Genomic DNA, 21,365 nt, shown 5'->3' with positions numbered 1-21,365 from the left:
AAGAATGATTTCAGGTGTGCCACAGGGGAGTGTCATAGGACCGTTACTATTCACAATATACATAAATGACCTAGTGGATGACATCGGAAGTTCACTGAGGTTTTTTGCAGATGATGCTGTGGTGTATTGAGAGGTTGCAACAATGAAAAACTGTACTGAAATGCAGGAGGATCTTCAGCGAATTGATGCATGGTGCAGGGAATGGCAATTGAATCTCAATTTAGACAAGTGTAATGTGCTGCGAATACATAGAAAGATAGATCCCTTATCATTTAGCTACAAAATAGCAGGTCAGCAACTGGAAGCAGTTAATTCCATAAATTATCTGGGAGTACGAATTAGGAGTGATTTAAAATGGAATGATCATATAAAGTTGATCGTCGGTAAAGCAGGTGCCAGACTGAGATTCATTGGAAGAATCCTAAGGAAATGCAATCCGAAAACAAAGGAAGTAGGTTACAGTACACTTGTTCGCCCACTGCTTGAATACAGCTCAGCAGTGTAGGTTCCGTACCAGATAGGGTTGATAGAAGAGAGAGAGAAGATCCAACAGGGAGCAGCGCGCTTCGTTACAGGATCATTTAGTAACCGCGAAAGTGTTACGGAGATGATAGATAAACTCCAGTGGAAGACTCTGCAGGAGAGACGCTCAGTAGATAGGTACGGGCTTTTGTTAAAGTTTCGAGAACATACCTTCACCGAAGAGTCAAGCAGTATATTGCTCCCTCCTACGTATATCTCGCGAAGAGAACATGAGGACAAAATCAGAGAGATTAGAGCCCACACAGAAGCATACCGACAATCCTTCTTTCCATGAACAATACGAGACTGGAATAGAAGGGAGAACCGATAGAGGTACTCAGGGTACCCTCCGCCACACACAGTCAGGTGGCTTGCGGAGTATGGATGTAGATGTAGACACCCTTTGTTTCCTGTTAGTTACATAAGACTCTAATCATTTTGCAGCACTGCCAGTGACACTATAATACTCTAATTTGCTTAAGAGAATGTTGTGATTCACACATTCAATAGCTTTTGACAGGTCACACAGAATTCCAGTAGCCTCTGATTTATTATCTAACGAATTAAGTACATTCTCACTGAATGTGACGCTTCAACACAACCTTTGCAAATATTTTTACAGTTCGTTAGCAGAGAAATTCCAAGAGGGTGACCCGCTGGCAAACAGGGAAACAATACATAAAAAAAGTTCGATGCCGACTGTTTATCGCAAAGAGCAAGCAAAGTACTGAAATCTTTTCGGTCTAGTCTTGGGGGCTTGTTAGCTCATTTTCACTCAGTACTGTGGTATGCCAAATTTAATGTGAGTTGTGAGAGTGTAGAAAATAAGATAGGCTCTGTTTGTGCTAAAAAAGAGCGCAGTCAGAATATTATGTTAAGCTGATGATGGAAAATCTTGCTGGTAGGCTTCTGGCAGAGAATTGGAAATCTCAAATAGAAACAAACTGAACTATAGCCCAATAGCCACATACATAACTTCTAAAAATATACTCTGTCTTAAACAAGTCTAAAACTGTAGAAATATTATCTGTAATGTTTCAGAATAGATGTACAGTATTTTACTTTCTTTCATTAAATCAACCTTCAGGGCAATGTAAGTAGTCCAAGTGCATTGGGTATGATTTTATTCGTACTTGTTTCGAAATTGCAGTAACAAATCCTAGATATTTGTAGCCTAGCTCCTATTGCATTTACTTGTAGCCTAGCTCCTATTGCCAGGAATCTTAACTTCACCATCAGCCACACATATGGCGAAATTGCTCTCCTCATACAAGTTTTATTACTAGGATTTGTCAGAGTCAAAAGACAACTACACATTTCTAAATCGACACTCAAATAAGTACCCAAGTCGTGGAGTTCGCCCTGCAACACGTGAAGTAAATTTATGCGCGACAACGCCTTCGTTTAAGTAGCCACTATGTAGAGCATTTTAATTTGCCTTTCTGTTTCTCGCATTTTGTTTGCATATTTTTAGCAACAGAAATTACGAACACAGACCGTAATAGAATTTCCTCCATTTTTGAATAGATGATATAGACTTACTCCACGAGGGCGTAGTCGCTTGCCATAGAAATTTCATTTTTATGCCGGTAGATGGCGGTCGAGCAATACATTGGAACTTGTGTGTGAACATACAACATTTTCAGCGTTCTAATACATGCACAGATATGTGCGCAGGTATCTGCGCATGTGCACATACACATTGTTGCATGTGGACGAAATATGTATGTTGTGCGAATGCTTTGTCTATTTGTTTTACATCATTGTGCCTCTTCAACTAAATTTGCTGAAAACGATAACATACTTAATAACACCGGATATTAGTTTACATTGTAGCGATGTACATCTATTCCGATTTCCATGAACAAATGTTTCTCCTTGCTATGGGAAAGATTTCATCCGGGAATGCGTGTTCCTTCGTGCACTCTTTGCATTGCTTTAACAAAGTTCATAGGTGCAAACAAAGATTCTAGGCTTCTTAGGATATTGACTTACCACCCTGACCTCTATTGGAAGTGTAAATCTTATGGGAATTGACAGTTCGCGCTTCGGTGTTGATTGAGAGGAAAGGGAGAATGTCGGAAATAGACGATACGGCTGTTTTGGACGTGTCATCCGAATGCAAGTCCTTAATGTTGCAGAGGCAGTGTAGCAGGGATACAGATGTCATGTCTAATTACAGTACTTCATTGGATGATTCCGTGGTACGATCATGTTATCTCAATATAATGTGCCGAAATATGCCTCACATAGAAAAGCTTTGAATGACCCTCTAAATATTTCGTAGTAGTAACTTCCATAATCCTTTCAGGTCGCTTCCCCATCAGTTGAGAGCTTTTCAACGCTGCCAGACCAGGAATTGTCAGAGTTTGGTGTTGATACAAGGGATTTGCTGGTGAAAGTTGATAATCCACAGAAGCACCTTGACACACTGGAAACATACATAACATTTCGTATTACAACAAAGGTACGTCAACAACACATTGCGTATTGAACTGCGACACTGACGTTGCGCATAACTTATAGAAACATTTTTCAGACGACGCGAACCGAGTACGAGGAAACGGAATACGTAGTTAGGAGAAGGTACAATGATTTCGTTTGGCTTCGTCTGAAACTGGTTGAAGCGTTTCCAACTCATCTAATTCCAGTAAGTGTAAAAATCATGTTAACAGGATAACACTTCCGTAGTTACCGGTAAGTTATGCCTTTGTCAAGACGAAACACGTCCCCAATCTCTCTGTAGTGTTTATTCACATAAAGCAGTCATAATCAACAAATTGTCTGTTTGACACATTTTTGTCGATAAGCATATAGTGTTAGCACACGCCAGAAACGAGATTTTGTATCAGTTTTAACTGAAGTATTTGATTGGAATGGGAAATAGCTAAATGTAACTTGTTAGATATATACAATAAACCAAAAAGTGCTCATTTTACTATTGTATAACAGAAGACAGGTACACAGAATCTTAGCCCAATATTGCTAACATCCATCTCTTGCAGACTCCTAGAGTGTATTCTGTGCCCTTAAGATCATGATGTTTCTAAAGGAAAAGCTTTTCTCTAAGAATTGGGGGAAAACAGAATGCAGTAATTATACAAGATGATCATGCAAACAGTAGCTGTAGGTGAACAGCTAGATTGTCTTCCTTAATTTCTGGGAGACATTTGGTACTATACTACATTGATGTGCAAGATATGATCAGCACAAATATGTGATTGACTCAGAGAATATTTATCAGTTGGAAACTGGTATGTTACACTGGACAGCAAACTTTCAACAGAAAAAAGTGACATGGAGTTTGCTGCCAGAAAGTGTAATAGTACTGCTAATGCTCTGTGTATACAGATAGCAGATAATGTCAACACACTGTATGATTGTAAGGCAATGCATTGAAATTTGGTCACTGTTTGCACTTGATGTAATGAATGGGAGCTGTGGATCATTTAAGTGTAATGTCCAAACAGAAGCAGATAGTATTACAAAATTAGCGATAAAATTCTAGGACTTCTCGGGTAGTTTAAAAATCTGATTATAGGACTAGGAAGGTGGATGAGTCAGATTTATTTCAATGGTTCTTATAAAGTTCTGTAAAGGAAACTTAAGTCTAGTGTGACAAAACTCTTGATTTGTAGAAGGCCTAAAGTTTTAAGTCCTTTAAAGTGCGAGTGGCAGTGAACACTGAAAAACTTTAAGCAAACACCTCTATGATGGATAAGTCAATACATCTGCACAAATGTGTAATGCAGGTGCTCAGGGAATTTGATTCAGTTGTCCTCTTGAAAACCTAGTGCATAAATTTAGAGAACCAGTGTACAAATAACTTGAATTGGAACTCTCACATAGCTAATGTTGTGGGGAAAGTTAGCTAAATACTGATATCTTGGTCAAACACTTAGAAGATGCAACAGGTCTGCTAAAGGGACTGCCTACACTAAGCTTGTTCAACCTCCGCTAGAGCATTGCTGTGCTGTTTGGGATCTTTACCAGATACGATTGATGAAAGACACAGAAAAAGTCAAAGGAGGGCGGGGGGGGGGGGGGGGGGGAGAGGGATGTCAGATGTAAATGAGTTAGGTTGACAGTCATTTTTCATTGCAGTGAGATCTTTTCACAACATTTCAATCAGCAACTTTCTCCTCCAAATGTGGAAATAGTGCCTTCTGACAGGAGGAGTTATTGTAATAAAATAAATTGCAGCTTCCTCAGAATGATTTAAGTGTTTTTTCTTCCCTGTGTGCTGGTAGTGTGGAACAATAGAGAATTAACTGTGAAGTGCAGAGAAGTACGTTGCTGTAGAATATCCAAATGACACTGCAGACATTCTGCTGCCTCTGCTGTATGTATTAAGTGACAATGTAGCAGTTAAGACAACAGATTTGCATTGAAGAGGATTCAGTTTCAAATCCTTCTGTCCATAGAGATCTAAGGTGCGAAATTGATATCCTGTCCTGTGCTAGCACACTAATATGCTTTGCTAGTGACTACAGTATTGATTGGTATTGTTGGTTTCAAATGCTTTTGTTTAGTTATGTATGGTTGCACTGCACATGGTCTAGCCTTGCATCTGTATCAGCACTAAGGATTTTGACCTGCCACCTGTAATATTGCAGCAAGCTGTTAGTGCCACATGTTTCATAATTGTCCTGCAGCTGTATGTGGTATGCAAGAGAAATAGTCATATGGAATAGTCATTTGGGAACTAAACAAAATGTCTAGAGCTTGATGCAGTTGGCTTGCATGTTGGTAAAAAGGTATGGACAGAGCCTCATCCAAGCATGCTTATGAACTGTGGACCACAGCTCTTCATAATATATTATTAATTCTATTTAACTCAATATGAAAGCATAAAGCATACTCTTATTTGAATGCAGGATGAATTAAATTGCTCTGTTTTATAGAATTGGTAATATTATGGCAACAAACGTTGAAAATAAAATAGCTTGATGGTAAGCAGCTTCATTTTTTCAATTGCTCCACATAAAATAATAATAATAATAATAATAATAATTCGTGATGTGTTGACTACTTCACTGTTCTAGACTGAATACTGTTTTTTCCCACCTTCATACCATGTACTCAGGAATGCTGTACTGTGGCATGGTCTCATGGCTCTTGAATAAGGTGCTTGTACTTTAAGAATGTAAATGAACTTTAAAACTGTACTGTCATTCATTGCCGTAGACTGTATAGCCTACTACTGGCATCCATGATGGCTGCCGTAATGTGGCTAGCATGTGGAGTATAGTCTCATGCCACAGTGTTCTGCAGGAAAACCACTCCCTCATGATTCTCGAGTGATGTGGAGGTGTGTGTAAGGAAGTAAAGCACTTTGCCTCCACATTTGTTCATGTATACATCTTTTTTGCAAGAATGAAAGTTTTAGAGATAGTATATGGACATACTCCATATCTCGTACTCTGCAATGAAAGAATGTTGTCAATCCTGTAAAGTTGCTGGTAGTGTTGTGAACAGTACCAGACTGTGTGATTTGAATCCCCAGTAACATTTTATTGCATTATTACACTCTCCATCAACTGCAAGTATAATGTTTTGTGGTTTTCTAAAGAAACAATAAAGTTCTTTTGTTTGATAATAATTTGTCAGTAACTGCAGTGTAATATTGTGGTTGGTAACTATTACTGGAATTGTTCTCAGACGATTTACTTTCAATAACTGATCCTGTTACAGACATTAAAAACTTTCATGAAATAAACATTTTATGTTGTATATATGATTTCATAACAACATAGTTTTTTGTGCAGGTGAAACAAACTAAGAATGCAATCGAAAATTTTCACAAGCTGGTTGTGGGCAGTTATTTCATCTAGGTATATTTGGGATTAGTGAACAAGGTAATACTGCACTGAAAGACTGATGATGCAATGAACACGGCAGAGAAAAAAGCCTCAAGAAATGAATAAATGATGGTCTCACTAGCAGTATGTAAACATTAGTAAAGCAAAAGCTGAAAAACTAATGGGACCATCTTGGGAATATGGGATTTTGGGTGGAGATGTTATTAACACCTTGAAACATGTTAAAGACTGGAAGATATCAGGCCACAGTGAAAAAATAGGTTTTAACCAGGGATGTAATTGTAACAATGGAATATGTGAAATATAAACGGACTGTCATGACACTTCATTGGATTTGCAAACTCTCAACCAAACTGTCACCTTACAATCTAACTTGAGCCTTAGACAATGCTGCAGCTCAATCTCATTACTGTCTCAATAAATAATTGGCTTTTTACATAAACACATCTGTTGGCTTCAACTCACAACCAAACCTAAACCTCAGATAACACTACAGATCTGTCATGACCGAGAGAGAGAGAGAGAGAGAGAGAGAGAGAGAGAGAGAGAGAGAGAGAGAGAGAATGAATGGCAGTATTAAAATCTTCTATCCACATGCTATTACCAGTGGATCTGCACAGCTCTAGTGTCAAACACAATGTAATCTACCACCCAAAGTAATTAATGGCTTGTTGTAAAAATACACAAATGACATAACTGAAACATATAAACAAAATATCAGATGCCAATTATGTAACACATGACTGCATTTGTGGTTTGTGTTGTTCACTGGAACCAAACTTTTTATGTGGTATTTCATTCTGAATGCATTTCTTGCTGTTATTAGCTACTCATTTGTACACGATACATGTCAACTGATGCAGACGGCCACATCAGAGCCTCACGCCTTATGTCATGAGCTACCCTGCACTGGTGATGAAACATCCATCTCTATTCCTGTGGTAGTCAACACATTAAATAACAAGTTCTAGGTGATGTAGACTCTTTAGTTTGCCTTGGGATAGCGCCAGCATCCAACATTACAACTTGAATTATTGTTACCACACGGCTTTTCTTTCACCTGCGAGATCCCTTTTTCTTTCCATCTTCTCGTTGCAGGCAATTTGCAAATGCTGTGTTGTATACAGCAAGGTATATAAAGCAAGTTGGCACATTTTATTGGTTGCTTGCATCAGGGTGTCTTATCGGTTTTTATGCTGAGGTTCCAGTAAATGTAGAAATTTTCTACTGTTTAGAGTATCGTAACGGTAGCATGGACAGCAGACTTTCATTAACACATATTGCTGCCATGACTTATTATTATTTTTGACAATTCCATAATGTTATTTTCAAATAAGTATGTTGGTGATTGAACGGTTTATCTTATAAATCTACTGGCCATGTATGCGAAACAGGATTAAATCCTTCTTTTTAAAAATTGCAGATCCTAAACACGTTAAGTTCTTTATTTGCTAAATTAGTATGACAATGTGTGATGAGCTGTTCTTTGCCACCGTGAGGTTTCTTCAGTCAATTTATTATTCTGCCACTACCTTAATTTGCAGCATTTGTCTATACATAATTTTGCCTGTACAGGATGTGAACAATTTGTATATTGTGCACAAGTTTGTGACAGGGCAGTTTTCGGAGAAGCTATTACATAATTTCCTTTGGTAAGAGGCATGTTTTTGCCCTGCATTGGGTATTTTGGTATGGTATTTAGCAGTTCAAAGAAGTTACTGTGAGTGAAGGAGAGACAGCTTCTTGTGTTCACATAGAAAGGTGCGTGCGTGTGTGCGTGTGTGCGTGTGTGTGTGTGTGTGTGTATTTTTCGGGGTGGGGGTATTTAAAAATCCCATTTCATGTTTTTTTAAAAGTATTTTGAAAGCACGACTTCTAGTGAAAATGTTTCCCAGTACAGAATAAAATTGCATTCAATTTCCTACCAAAAGGCTGCAATTCATTTTTTCTCTAGGGCTAATAGTTTCCACATCGCAGGGGTTGAAAAAATCACATATCACTAAAAATTGTTTATCTTTAATGTATTGGCTTAAAAATGAACATTAAGTATGGGTACCACATCTATATGCAGTAGAGCTATATTAAGGGATAAATTGTGTTCTGGGGGTGTAACTGGTTGGAGGGGGGTGGCATGTGTGGAATAAAAGTGCAAGGGAAGTTAGGTTGCCAGATTGCGGTCATGCACTACCCTTCTTCATAGGTATGCGAGCTGGAGATGTTGATGTGATCTTCAGTCTAAAGACTGGTTTGATGCAGCTCACCATGCTACTGTATCCTGTGCAAGCGTCATCATCTGCAAATAACTACTGCAACTTATATCCTTCCGAATCTGCTTAATGTACTCATCTCTTCATCTCCCTTTATAATTTTTACCCCTCGCACTTTCCTCCAGTACTAATTTGGTGATCTGTTGGTGTCTCAGAATGTGTGCTATAAACTGATCCTTTCTTCTGAAGATAAGCAGGTGATTTCTACCTATCCCCCTAGATCACAAGAAGCAACTACATGATATTTAACAAAGTTATACTGACCCTCCACACTGTGCGTTATGAATCAATGGCAATGCAGAATGTTTCTTAATTGGTTGCATGTTCCATGGATCAATTGCACAGTACGGTAGCCGTTATGAAGTGGAACATGTCAAGTGCACACACACACACACACACACACACACACACACACACACACACACACACACACACAGAGAGAGAGAGAGAGAGAGAGAGAGAGAGAGAGAGAGAGAGTTAAAGATTAATATTTCTATTATTTACCCCATTCCCTTAAATAGCACAAAATGCATATATTATATTTATAGATTTATCTATTTCTATTCAAGAATTCATCTATGGTATAGAAGGAGTTGTCAAGGAGATATGATCTCACTTTATTTTTGAAGCTATTACTGCTGTCTGTCAGATATTTTATTTCACCTGGAGGGTGTTTGTTTTTCATAAAATGCCTGAACACTAGATAGAATGCAGGTATCAGTTAATAATTATGCTAATGCAAGAACACACACGGACAGAATCTACATAAATCTCTGCACACTGTTATACACTGCTCTAGAGGAAATTGATTTTTAGATATACTGTACAGCAGCTTTGGTGTTCTGAGAAACGCGACTTCGTGCACCACGAGCACGACTTGATTTTCAGTTTGCGGACTGATAGACTATACCTCTCGAGCATATCCTGTCCATTTCTCTTATTTGAATAGGCAAAACTACTTCACTGAGCACATGTTTATGTAGTGGAGTTATTTTCATTTTATTAAGAGTACTTATTTGCAGTTTTGAGTGAGCTTTTATGTATAATACATCCCTATAAAAATGGCTGAGGAGTGTATAATTTGTAAATGTGATATTGTTGGTGACCTTTGTAGTGTTTGTGTGACTGGGATTGGATAGGTAAATGTGGCACTTTTCTGCTTTCTACTGACAGCACATTGAATTGTGAAGCCATATAATTGGGTTATAGTCACTTGGTGGTGATCAGGGAGGTACTGCACTTAGTTCACCATTGTGTTACTGGTAGACTGCATAAATCTTTTCCAGTCAGGAATACTGTAGAGTTGACTGCATCTAGTGGAGCTACTTACCACACCACCGTACTATGTCTTCAAAGATAGGTGAATATCTATGATGGAATGGGGCTGACCATGTTAGTCTAGAACAGTAATCTCCTTTAATGCATTGCTTGAATTGTGTTGAAATGCCTGAAGTTCTAGAACACCTAGGTGAACTACTTCCATTTCAGAGGGAGATGATTGAAGCCTCTGGGTGTCTTCGGATGTTGAGAGAGCTGAGGCTGGGGTGATGAATTTGATAGCTCTAGTGCTGTGAAAAGTATTTCAGATAAAGACAGTGGAGACAATGATATCAACATTCTTGAATAGATATTGACAGCATGTTACACTTGGGACAGGGTGGTGGACAGTTGACAGTTCCAACAGTTAAGCTTTCTTACACATAGCAACTGTAAATAAGTACTTACTTAATGAATTGAAAAAAGCTCCACTGTGTAAACAAAAGCTCAGTGAAATTATTTTGTCTATTCAGATAAGAGAACTGTACAGAAAAAACACTGGGGTAGTATAGGCTGTCTGTAAACTGAAAAGTGAGCAGCTTTCATGGCGGGGAAAGTGACTTCTCCGGAAGAACATTACAGCAGCTGTACAGATGACTAAAAATCAATTTCCACTCCATCAGTGTTGAGCAGTGTGCAGGGATTTATGTAGATTCTGTCCATATGCATTTCTTGTGTTTGTGTTATGAAAAACTCGTATTCCACGCACTGTTAAAGTATTTTGTGGAAAATAAACACCTTGAGAGCATGTCTACACACTGCATCACCAGTGATTCATGGGACGCACTGTGGAGGGTCGGTATAACTTTGTGAAACAATGTGTAGTTGCTTCTTATGATGTAGTGAGAAATCACCTTCTTGTACTCCTACCCGCTCCACCCTACTCTATTACGTCCCTGGAACCCAATTTATCCCTTAATACCGGGTGATCAAAAAGTCAGTATCAATTTGAAAACTGAATAAATCACGGAATAATGTAGATAGAGAGGTACAAATTGACACACGTGCTTCGAATGACATAGGGTTTTATTAGAAAAAAAATACAAAAGTGCAAAAAGTGTCAGACAGATGGCACTTAATCTGATCAGAATAGCAATAATTATCATAACAAAGTAAAACAAAGCAAAGATGATGTTCTTTACAGGAAATTCTCAGTATGTCCACCATCATTCCTCAACTATAGCTGTAGTCGAGGAATGTTGTTGTGAACAGCACTGTAAAGCATGTCCGGAGTTATGGTGAGGCATTGGCGTCGGATGTTATCTTTCAGCATCCCTAGAAATGTTGGCCAATCACGATACACTTGCGACTTCAGGTAACCCCAAAACCAATAATCGCACGGACTGAGGTCTGGGGATCTGGGAGGCCAAGCATGACGAAAGTGCCGGCTGAGCACACGATCATCAGCAAACGATGTCCGCAAGAGATCTTTCGCACGTCTAGCAATATGGGATGGAGTGCCATCCTAATAAAACCCCATGTCATTCCAAGCATGTGTGTCAATTTTTACCTCTCTATCTACATTATTCCATGGTTTATAAAGTTTTCAAATTTATACTGACTTTTTGATCACCTGGGCTAACTCTACTGCACATTTAATATTTGTTTTTAACCCACTTCATTTAAAGATGATAATTAATTTTAAACTGTTAAAACGATAGTTTTGATAATTATGATTTTTCTAATCCTTGCAGTACAGAAACTATTGGTTGTAGAGAAAAAATGAATAGCTTACTAGCTGATGATGCTTAGTATGGTAGTTTTCATATGTGGTCTAAAAAGCAATCTTATTTGTGCAGCAAACATTTCGTCTGGGAAGGCGAGCAGAGTCGATCTAATGTGTGATTTAGGTAAATTCGGTTTTCTGTGGGTAAAATTTCAAGGGGTAGGTCAGATACACAAAGCAATGTGTGGGCTACATTCAGGATGGTAGTTGTGTAATGGTGGCGGGTAATGGGAAGGTAGGTCTGGATATATCACATTGGGTGCCATAAACAACCCCAACATTGTATTTAAATACACAGTGAGCCACAAGGTCGACCTTGGTTGTAACAGGCATAAAGAAGTTAAGAAATTTTTCACACAGGAAAATAGTACAAAAGTACCATTGTTTGACCATCTAACAGGCTCCCATATGGAAAACATAGTAATAAGCATCCCTGACATAGAAAAACAACTGAAAGAGTTGAAAGCAAACAAGTCACCAGGTCTGGATGAAATCCCAATTTTCTTTTTCAAAGAGCACTCGACAACATTTGGCTCCATACCTAGCTTGCAGTTATCATGAATCTCTCGCCCCAAGGCAAAGTCCCAAGTGATTGGAAAAATTGCAGGTGGCTTCTGTGTATAAGAAGGGCAAAACAATGGATCTGCAAAATTATGGACCAATGTACCCAACATCAGTTTGCTGCAGAATCTTTGAACACATTCTCAGTTCGAATATAATAAATTTTCTTGAGACCAAGAATCTTATGTCCACGAATCAGCATAGTTTTAGAAAGCATTGCTTGTGTGAAACTCAACTTGTCCCTTTTTCACATGATATATTGCGAACTATGGATGAAGGGTGACAGGCAGCATCCATACTTCTAGATTTCCAGAAAGCATTTGAAAAGTGGTGCCCCATTGCAGGCTGTTAAAGCAGGTACAAATGTATGGAATAGCTTCACAAATATGTGAGTGGCCCAAAGACTTCTTAAGTTGTAGAACCTAGTATGTTGTCCTTAATGGCAAGTGTTCATTAGAGACAAGTGTATCATAACCAGTGCTCCAGGGAAGTGTGATAGGACTGCTATTATTCGAGATACACATGAATGATTCGGTGTACCAGTTGGGCAGTAATTTGCAGTTGTTAGCTAGTGATGCTTTGGGGTACAGTAAGGTGTCGAAGTTGACTGTACGAGGATACAAGACGATTTAGACAAAATTTGTAGTTGGTGTGATGAATAGTAACTTACTACAAATATAGAAAAATATAAGTTAATACAGATGAGTAGGAAAAACAAACCTGTAATGTTCAGATACAGCATTAGTTGTGTCCTGCATGACACACACACATTGTTTAACCCTTTAAGGCTTAGAGGCTAAATTCTTAGCCACCAAATTTATCTCTGAATGGGCAAATTATTTTTTTTAATTCAGAGAGACTGTTTTTGGGAAATTTAATTCTAAGGTACTCAGGGTACCATAAGCTGTAATTTTCTAGTGAATATTATTTCTAGTTATCTCACTATTGGGTGGTGTAATATTTGGCCACTGTTCCCTTAAAGCAACACATAGTAAGTGGCTAAATATATGGAAACCTTCTGAACTTTGCATTACTCATTTTGGTTTATTTATTCAGTATAAAGAAGAATACATTGCTTAATTGCTGAATGAAATTTAATGTAAACTTAAAACCATACAATTAGTATCTCAAAACAATGTCTCTTGACACTACACTGAATTTATCACAACACATGAAAAATGCCAAAGAAAACTAACCATGAAATAATACAAAACAATCTAAACACAATGCCACTTCACAGGTTTTGCAGATAATGTTAGAACTTTTGACAGCTTTGTTTGTGCTGCAGTAAGCACATCTTTTGCAACTACTTCTGACTGGTAAATGCTCCCCAACATTAGTAAATTGCAGCAATGATCTTATAGCTCTGCCAGTCTTTATCTTGTAACTTGAACTTGTTATTTCAACATTTGGTCTTCTCCCATTCTGAACTCTACTGCTATAACTTCGAATCAGCTCATCTGCAAGCAGCCTGTGGAACCTCAAATGTGTAATTGGCTTTTCTCTAAATGTTGACAGTTGCATACTCATCTTGTATATAATGTACGCATTAACAATAGCAGAATCTATGAGAAAGGAGAACACTTTCATCCCCCAACTCCTAGACTTCCAGGAAATACAGTAGCAACACATAAGTTGGTCAAACAGGTCGACACCCCCCATATGCCGGCCGGAGTGGCTGAGCGGTTCTAGGTGCTACAGTCTGGAGCTGCGCGACCGCTACGGTCTCGGGTTCGAATCCTGCCTCGGGCATGGATGTGTGTGATGTCCTTAGGTTAGTTAGGTTTAAGTAGTTCTAAGTTCTAGGGGACTGATGACCTCAGAAGTTAAGTCCCACAGTGCTCAGAGCCGTTTGAACCCCCCATTTATTTGTTGTATTCATGTATACACAAATCACATGGAATGTCTTCTTTCTCCCCTGACTTTTCCCTCCTTCCAACAACTGTCTGTGCACTTGGATTGTGCATATTTGATCCAATTACATCACTTTTTTGCCTCTTTCCTTCTGTTTACAGGCTGATACCTCTCTTGCTGCAGCAAAATCACTCTTTCCCATTTTTAGGTCAGTATCTTTGTGCAAAATATGTTTTGGATAAAATTTTCTGTTTGTCCGCATAGTTCCACATGCAAACAGGCCCTATGAAAGTAATTTTGAAACAATGGTATAGTTGAAAAAATCTGTCAAAGAAGACACAGTAACCATTTGATTGGAACTCACTTGTCAACCTTATCACTACTCCTTCACCTAAAGTAAATGTATTAATTCCTGCACTGTTCCCTTCAAATACCTGAAATGCTAAGAAAAACTGTGACTGCACAAGACAATACCCACACTTGACAGGCTTCAGGGGCATATATTGTTTCAAAGAAGACCTACCTTTGAAACCTACCATGCACTCCTTTGCAGACAAGTACCAACTAGGATTGAAAACACTTTTGTAAATCTTATTCAGATGGTTTACCAATGGCCTTACCTTGTACAACTTGTCAGTCTTCTTTACCTCTTTGTGGTATTTTTTAATTATCATTGAGATGAAGGTTTCTTATAATTTTGAGAAATCTCTTCAGTGACATTACCTTAGAAATACTTGGCACATTAAAATCAGCATCAACTGACCAGTAGAGCCTAAAATTTGGTAAAACATGGTATCCCATCACTCCCAATACCCCAAGGAAGGCCTTCAGTTCAGCAACAGAAAGATAAAAGTCAACACCTCTCTGATGAGCATACAAATTTGGCTCTTTCACCATTGTTTCCACCATCGGTCCCATACATTCTAGAAAAATCTGTAGTGGTGATGATAAATCAATTGGGACATTTGGCTCATGTGGCCGAGTGAAATGAAATGAGGAAAATGTTTGAGGACTGCTGCAGTTTTTGATAAACAAAAAGTAATATAGTTTTCATCACCAGAACCATAATTAATAATATCAGGAACATCTTCCTTAGTTCTAATTGCACTGTCTTGAGAAAGGTCAGGTGCTATTTCTTCACCACACTCACTATTTGAATCCACTACTTCCATGTCATGCAGTACAGTGGCGAGAATTGGCTCACACTGATCGTCACTGGCAGCTGGCGGTCTTGTTCGGGCTTTGCCTACAGTGATATTGGTGACATCATCTGCATCACTATCACCTTCTAAATCTGAGTCGAAAGCTTGATCATCACTGATCCCTTAAAGAAAACAATTTCTGGCTTCATCACTGAGATTCTCCAGTTCAGCTGCCATATAATAATTTCTGGGCAGTTTGTGAGACAAATGAGAACAGAGCCTTTGAATAACATAATTGCATTGCACATAATACAAAGTGTACATAAGAATCCATGATTTGATACAAATATACGGAAAGTCACAACATGATGAAGTAGCTGTAAAGCCATACTGTCTTAGTTCAATCGAGTGACCTATTTATGTCCATAACTTATTAGCGCAGAGTGTAAGAAACACCTATACACAGTAATGAATGGACACGATGATCCTATACTGTAAGCAGCCAAAAGTTTACTTCAGAAACTGAAGTTGTTTCTGTTATTTGTTCTGAGAAGTACACAGATTTTCATAAACATTAGACTTGACAGCACACACAACAATTTTTTACTATTCTATCAACGTAACAATGGAAATGACAATATAACTTTGGTGAGAATGTCGTCTGTATACATACAGCAGCATATAATTCATAAATAGAGTGTCTGCTCCACATTTTTCAAAGTTTTCTATGTAACATTGACATAGGCGTCAGCCCAAGTGACGGGAGTGAACAGTGGACAAATAGTTATCCACATTTCTGATAGGTGGCAGCACTAACTAGAGTCGATTGTCCTCAACAAAAGTGGCTACATATTCGACCACAGAACGTTTGGGTGCAGTATCATAGATGATAAGGTTCAAATCTAATGGGTCTTTGCAGAGATATTCGACTGTAGTGGAAGTGTCCAAATTTTTAGCCATCATTTGTCAACCACAGAACAACATTGAGTATTGAGTGTTAAAGGGTTAAGTATCTGGCCGTAACATTTGCAAAACAATATAAAATGTAGTAAGCATGTGAGGACTGTGGTAGGGAAAGTGAATGGCTGACTTCAGTTTATTGAGAGAATTTTGGGAAAATGTGGTTTGTCTGTAAAGGAGATACATATAGGATGCTTGTACAACCTACTCTAGTGTGTTTGGGTCCACACCAGGTTGGATTAAAGGAAGACATCGAAGCAATTCAGAGGTGAGCTGCTGGATTTTTTAGTGGTAGGTTCGAACAACACAGAAGTGTTATGGACATGCTTTGGGAACTTCCCTGGAGGGAAGGCAACATTCTTTTCGAGGAACACTATTGATAAAATTTAGAGAACCTCATTTGAAGCTGACAGCAGAATGATTCTGCTGCCTCCGGCATACACTGCATGTAAGGACCACAAAGATAAGAGAAGAGAAAATGGGAGGGGGTAACCTTCACCACGTGCCGTACAGCAGATTGCAGGGTATCAATGTAGGTGTAGAATGTTGACTGGTGTGCTACAAAGTATAACCAGTATAGTTCAGTTCTTTGGAAAAATTCTGTTTTGTCTGTAATTTTTTTTTCCTTCAGACATTTTATCAAAAATTTTTGTGGATAAAACAAGGTAAACTTATATGACCTGTGAATGGTATGTACTTGTTTTGACGGCAGGTGGTTATTGGCCTGGCCCCACAATGTAGCAGTTCCTGTGTGATGACCACGGTATGGCATTGTCTGTCCAGGGTCACCAAAAGTATTTCGTGCATTTTTTCAAGTCCTTTCTTCCCCTCAGTCTATGCATGGAGAGCATACCACTCAATTCTACACTTCTTACTAGTTAATGGTATTTGAATATTAATTTTCAAGTGGATGTGTATGTGTGGGCTAGTAACTGTGGCCATACAATAGAATAAAGATGAAAATTCTTCCCTTACTACTGTTAGTAGTTGTGATGGAGTGGATACTTCTGTTATGATTTTCCATTATCCGTCCAGGAATTGATCTGATGATAGTAGTGTTGGTGTTAAATGCTCATGAACAGTGTGTAGTAGTGCTTCTGGTAGTTATGTGGTCTCAGTGTGTGCAACGGTAATGCTATCAGCAGGGCTGCAGAGTAATTTTGCAATCACTAGCTGGGTGTCTATGTTACCCAGGTGGCCCCTAAATGTACCCAAGCCATAATTCATTGTACCTGTTGTTGCCTGAATGTGAGACGTAAGTGTTGCTGCCTAGGTGCACAGCTGTCTGCTATTGTTTACAAGGCCTGTATCTTTTTTCAGACTATTGAGCTGAGTAGTGTGTATGTCTGCTGTTTCCTGATTACCATCTCCATCTGCGTGTACTTGCTGTAATGTATTATTAATCTTATGTATGTCCTCTGCATTGGCTGTTCCAAAAACTGTTTCCAAGATTCGATTGCCTGTCTGTAGCAAACCTCTTTCTTTGTCGCACTCATGAGCCATAACTGTAGCCTAAAGCAGCTGCCTTTATAGTCATACAGAAGCTGACAGCAGCAACTGATACACTCCCTGCTTATGATTGACCCTGTTATTTATCATGCATTGTAATTTGTCAGATGTGTCTTTGTAAGTGCGGAATTTCATTATCTAGTGCCCAAATATTGCCATCTAACCTTACGGTCTGCTGATGGTCTGACATTATCATGTAAGGTTGCTATGTAAATAAGACACCACCTTTTAGAGGACACGCCTGCAACAGCATATTAGACTTATCATGGCAAAGCTTTCTGTGTTCCTTTTCTTTTTAATCCAGAGCCCGAAACCTGAACTGCCTGTCGTCCTGTGGTTGAATCGTATTCCCTAAGGAAGAGGAAATTCTGTTGTTTATTATTCTTGTTTGTGGTTTGATTGTATAATGTGTTGTGGTAACTGCAGGACTGCCTTGCTTTTCTTGCCTAACCTTTTCCTTTTTGCCCTTTTCTCAAGATATTCCCCTTCCTCCTTCTGTGACACTGCCGACAGTGGTGGCAGCACCTCTGTGGTTCCCTTAAAAGGATGAACACAACTGACATGAACTATTTTGGGGTGAGCTGGAAGTTACAGTTGGACATTCGTCACCTGAAACTGACCGTGATGATGTCATAAACTGTCTTACCTTTTGGTACACATGGGTTGGTCATCATAACCTACTGGCCTATGTGATACTTCAGTAACACTTCTTTATTAATATGGGCTCTGTCTAGTCATTCCAAAGCTCTGCTGTTCATCTTTTTCAACTGTCACCAAGTAATTTTTACTTTTAGAGAATTTTTTCTCTGGTTAACTACACTTTCCTTAGGGAGGCTTACAAAACTCAAAAGGGGAAGGCATCTTCTGGCCAAAGACCAACTCATTATGGGATAACCCTGTACATTCATAGGTTTTTAAAAATATAAGCCCCTGTGTTGTATGGATGTAGAGTATCTCGGTCAATATGACGTGAGTGAACGTAGTAGCTTAACATTTTTGCTGTTGTACAATGGGCTCACTCTGTTAGTTTTCATGTATATGTAAAACACTGGTCTGAGGTTTGTTAATGCACATTAACTGGCATAAGTGCCTTGTAAAATTGGGCATAAAATTTGTCCCTTGGTCAGTTATTACTGTTTCAGGTATTCAGAATTTTAATAGTCACTGGTTCACCATAAAATGTGCTGCTGTTTCTGACTACTGGTTTGGTAAGCCTATCATAGAAGTGGAACATGAAAAATGATCAATTATTGTCAGTAAGTTGTTATTTCCTGCTAGTGTGCTGACAAATGGCCCAAGGATATCCATTCCAATCATTTCAAATGTCTTATCTGCCTCTGGTGACCTTTATTGCATAATCCACTGGTGACTGAGCTCTGCCATTTGCACACAAGGAATATAGTTGATGTACTGTCCACACATTATTCATCAGTAATAATGTTGCACTGCTCTGTCTTCTGTTGCCCTTCAACCAATGTCAGACTAAAATAGTCACAGGTCTCAATACCTCGTTTCTTAACTCCACTGGTACTACTGTGTGTAACCTGCATCTCATCTTTCTGTACAGCACTCTTGTTTTTCATACTGAATTGCAACTGTCTGAACAGCTGACAGTATAAGTCATTGCTCTGTGCTCCCTTCTACTCATTCTCGTTTATGCCAACCCATTCCATGGTGTTTATTTTGTGGTTTAGACCCTCTGTGTGTGACTTCCCTGGATGATGTATTATTTCAAAATCAAACTCACTGATATGCAACAAACACCCAACTAATCTGGTAGTTCATTCTGTAAATCCTAATAACCATTTGAGTTCTGCATGATCAGTTGTTATGCTAAAATATCATTTGCATAAATAATGTCTGAAATAAGTTAAACCATATACTAATGCAAGCTTTTCTTTCTCAGTTACTGAATAATTCATTCCTGCTCTATTAAGCTGTCTGGATGTGTACATTATGGGGTGGTCTTGTCCTCTATCTCCTGACTTCAAATGCAACCTAAGGCTAAATTGCTAGAGTTGCATCACAGTATAAACTATTTCTGGTAATCGGGAAAAGCAAGAAAATACTATATATTAATACATTATTTTAATTTTAGAAACGCTGCTTGGCGTTGAACAACCAGTGAAACTTCATTCATGTGTTAGTGACCTGGATCTGGAGACGTGCAGTTATCAGGAGATTGAGGGAAGAGTGAGACTGAATGGTCTAGTGCATACCCGGACGTGTCTATGGTGTAACATTATCTGTAATAAGTTTTGCTGGCTGAGCAGAGTTTACAAAGGTATAACTGTCATCAGAACTGTAAAAAGTGGCCAAGAGCGTTTGAACGTGCTGTGAAGGAATGCTGATGCCTTGTCAGCGAGTCGTGCTGCTGTCACGGCAGGTCAGTATCATGGCTGCATCCTTTGCTGGTGATAGTAGTGGCATGAGAAAGGCACAGCCCACCCAGACATACTGCAATGACTCAGTGTGGCTACCATCCCAATGCTTTCGAAGACTGCCTGTCAGGTGGAGACTTCCGACTGTGATCCAGGATGCCAGTTGTCATGAAGACTAGGCCCTGGTCACCCACCAGGGATCAATCAAGACGGCAGCAGATGTTCACAAGTTGGCCAAGGGATGGTGGGAATGCACCTCACCTGGTCACTGCGTAGATGGCAGCTTGTAGATCATCTGTGATGACCCATAGTGAAGGAGGGCTTGCTGCTCACCTGTCTTACCATCCATCATGTTCCAGTGGGTAACAGTGGCAGACCACAGCTGTGATATGCATCAGGTTGACTGATTCTGTGTTGAAGATAGCAAGCAAGTAGCAGGCTAGCCATCATATATCAGCATTTCATAGTTCCACTGAAACTCAACAGACTATCATTCTCTCTGGTTTTAGTAACATGGACAGAATGGCGGCATGACAGAATGTGTTCTTGAGCTCCGAAAGCATCTCTGTTTAATGGGTCAAGCCTGCATGTGTGATGTAGTGGCTCTTGTTGTATGAGCATATTTGTCCCTATTATTGGACCCGTGACCACTACTTGGATTGCTGTGATAAGTTCAATGATGATTCTGGGTCACTGAGGTTGGTCTTTCCTGTCTGTGTATGCTTTTGTAGGAGTGCTTTGGCAGTGACATTATGTGGTGTTATCTCGATGTTTGAAATAACACAGTATTGCTTGCATTTCTGCCAGCCCAGTTCAGAATTCTTTCCATCGGCGGTGAGCCGTGTTCACATAATGATTGCCACTAATTTATGCTGCTTCGAGCTTGCCGGTTAGAACTTTAACAACTTTTTAAGCCTGCCCAATAAAACTATTTTGCTGTGCAGCATTCTTCCCCTATTTCAAAAAATTCATCCTGAATTTTCCCCCTGACTCTCCTCTACATTATTTCATAGATCTGTTTACATAACTGTACTTGGTGCCAAATATAGTTGCTCTTGGGAGCTGACTCACACGTTTTTTCCCCTAATTCTAGAGTTTTGGCTTTCTGAGCCCTATTTTACAATTACATTCCATTACCCTTGTTCCCTTTCCTTACAACCTATACTAATTTACAATCCCATTATTCTACACTTCCTGTTTTATGCTAGTTAACCACCCGACAGGTATCTTAAGTGTCGGTAAGTCTGGAGGATGTATACTCCTACGTCTGTGACAAAAAGTGAAGTATGCAAATTGTTATCAGT

The 21,365-nt window shown here is 39.0% G+C and overlaps 1 protein-coding gene across 1 annotated transcript in view; it reads left to right on the top strand.

The window, feature by feature from the left end:
* Positions 1 to 2,161: 2,161 nt before the first annotated feature.
* Positions 2,162 to 21,365, top strand: part of LOC126309736 (sorting nexin-7-like) — a 138,229-nt gene continuing 119,025 nt past the window's right edge. Inside the window, exons 1-3 of the mRNA XM_049992096.1 lie at positions 2,162 to 2,726; positions 2,834 to 2,989; positions 3,062 to 3,172. Of these exons, the coding sequence (XP_049848053.1) occupies positions 2,598 to 2,726; positions 2,834 to 2,989; positions 3,062 to 3,172 (396 nt within the window). The 5' untranslated portion in view covers positions 2,162 to 2,597. The remainder of the gene's footprint in view (positions 2,727 to 2,833; positions 2,990 to 3,061; positions 3,173 to 21,365) is intronic.

This window comes from Schistocerca gregaria, unplaced genomic scaffold (assembly GCF_023897955.1).
Source record: "Schistocerca gregaria isolate iqSchGreg1 unplaced genomic scaffold, iqSchGreg1.2 ptg000379l, whole genome shotgun sequence".
In the NCBI taxonomy this organism is placed as follows: Eukaryota; Metazoa; Arthropoda; class Insecta; order Orthoptera; family Acrididae; genus Schistocerca; species Schistocerca gregaria.
The sequence above is the reverse complement of the archived record's forward strand: the minus strand, read 5'-3'. Positions and strand labels throughout refer to the sequence as shown.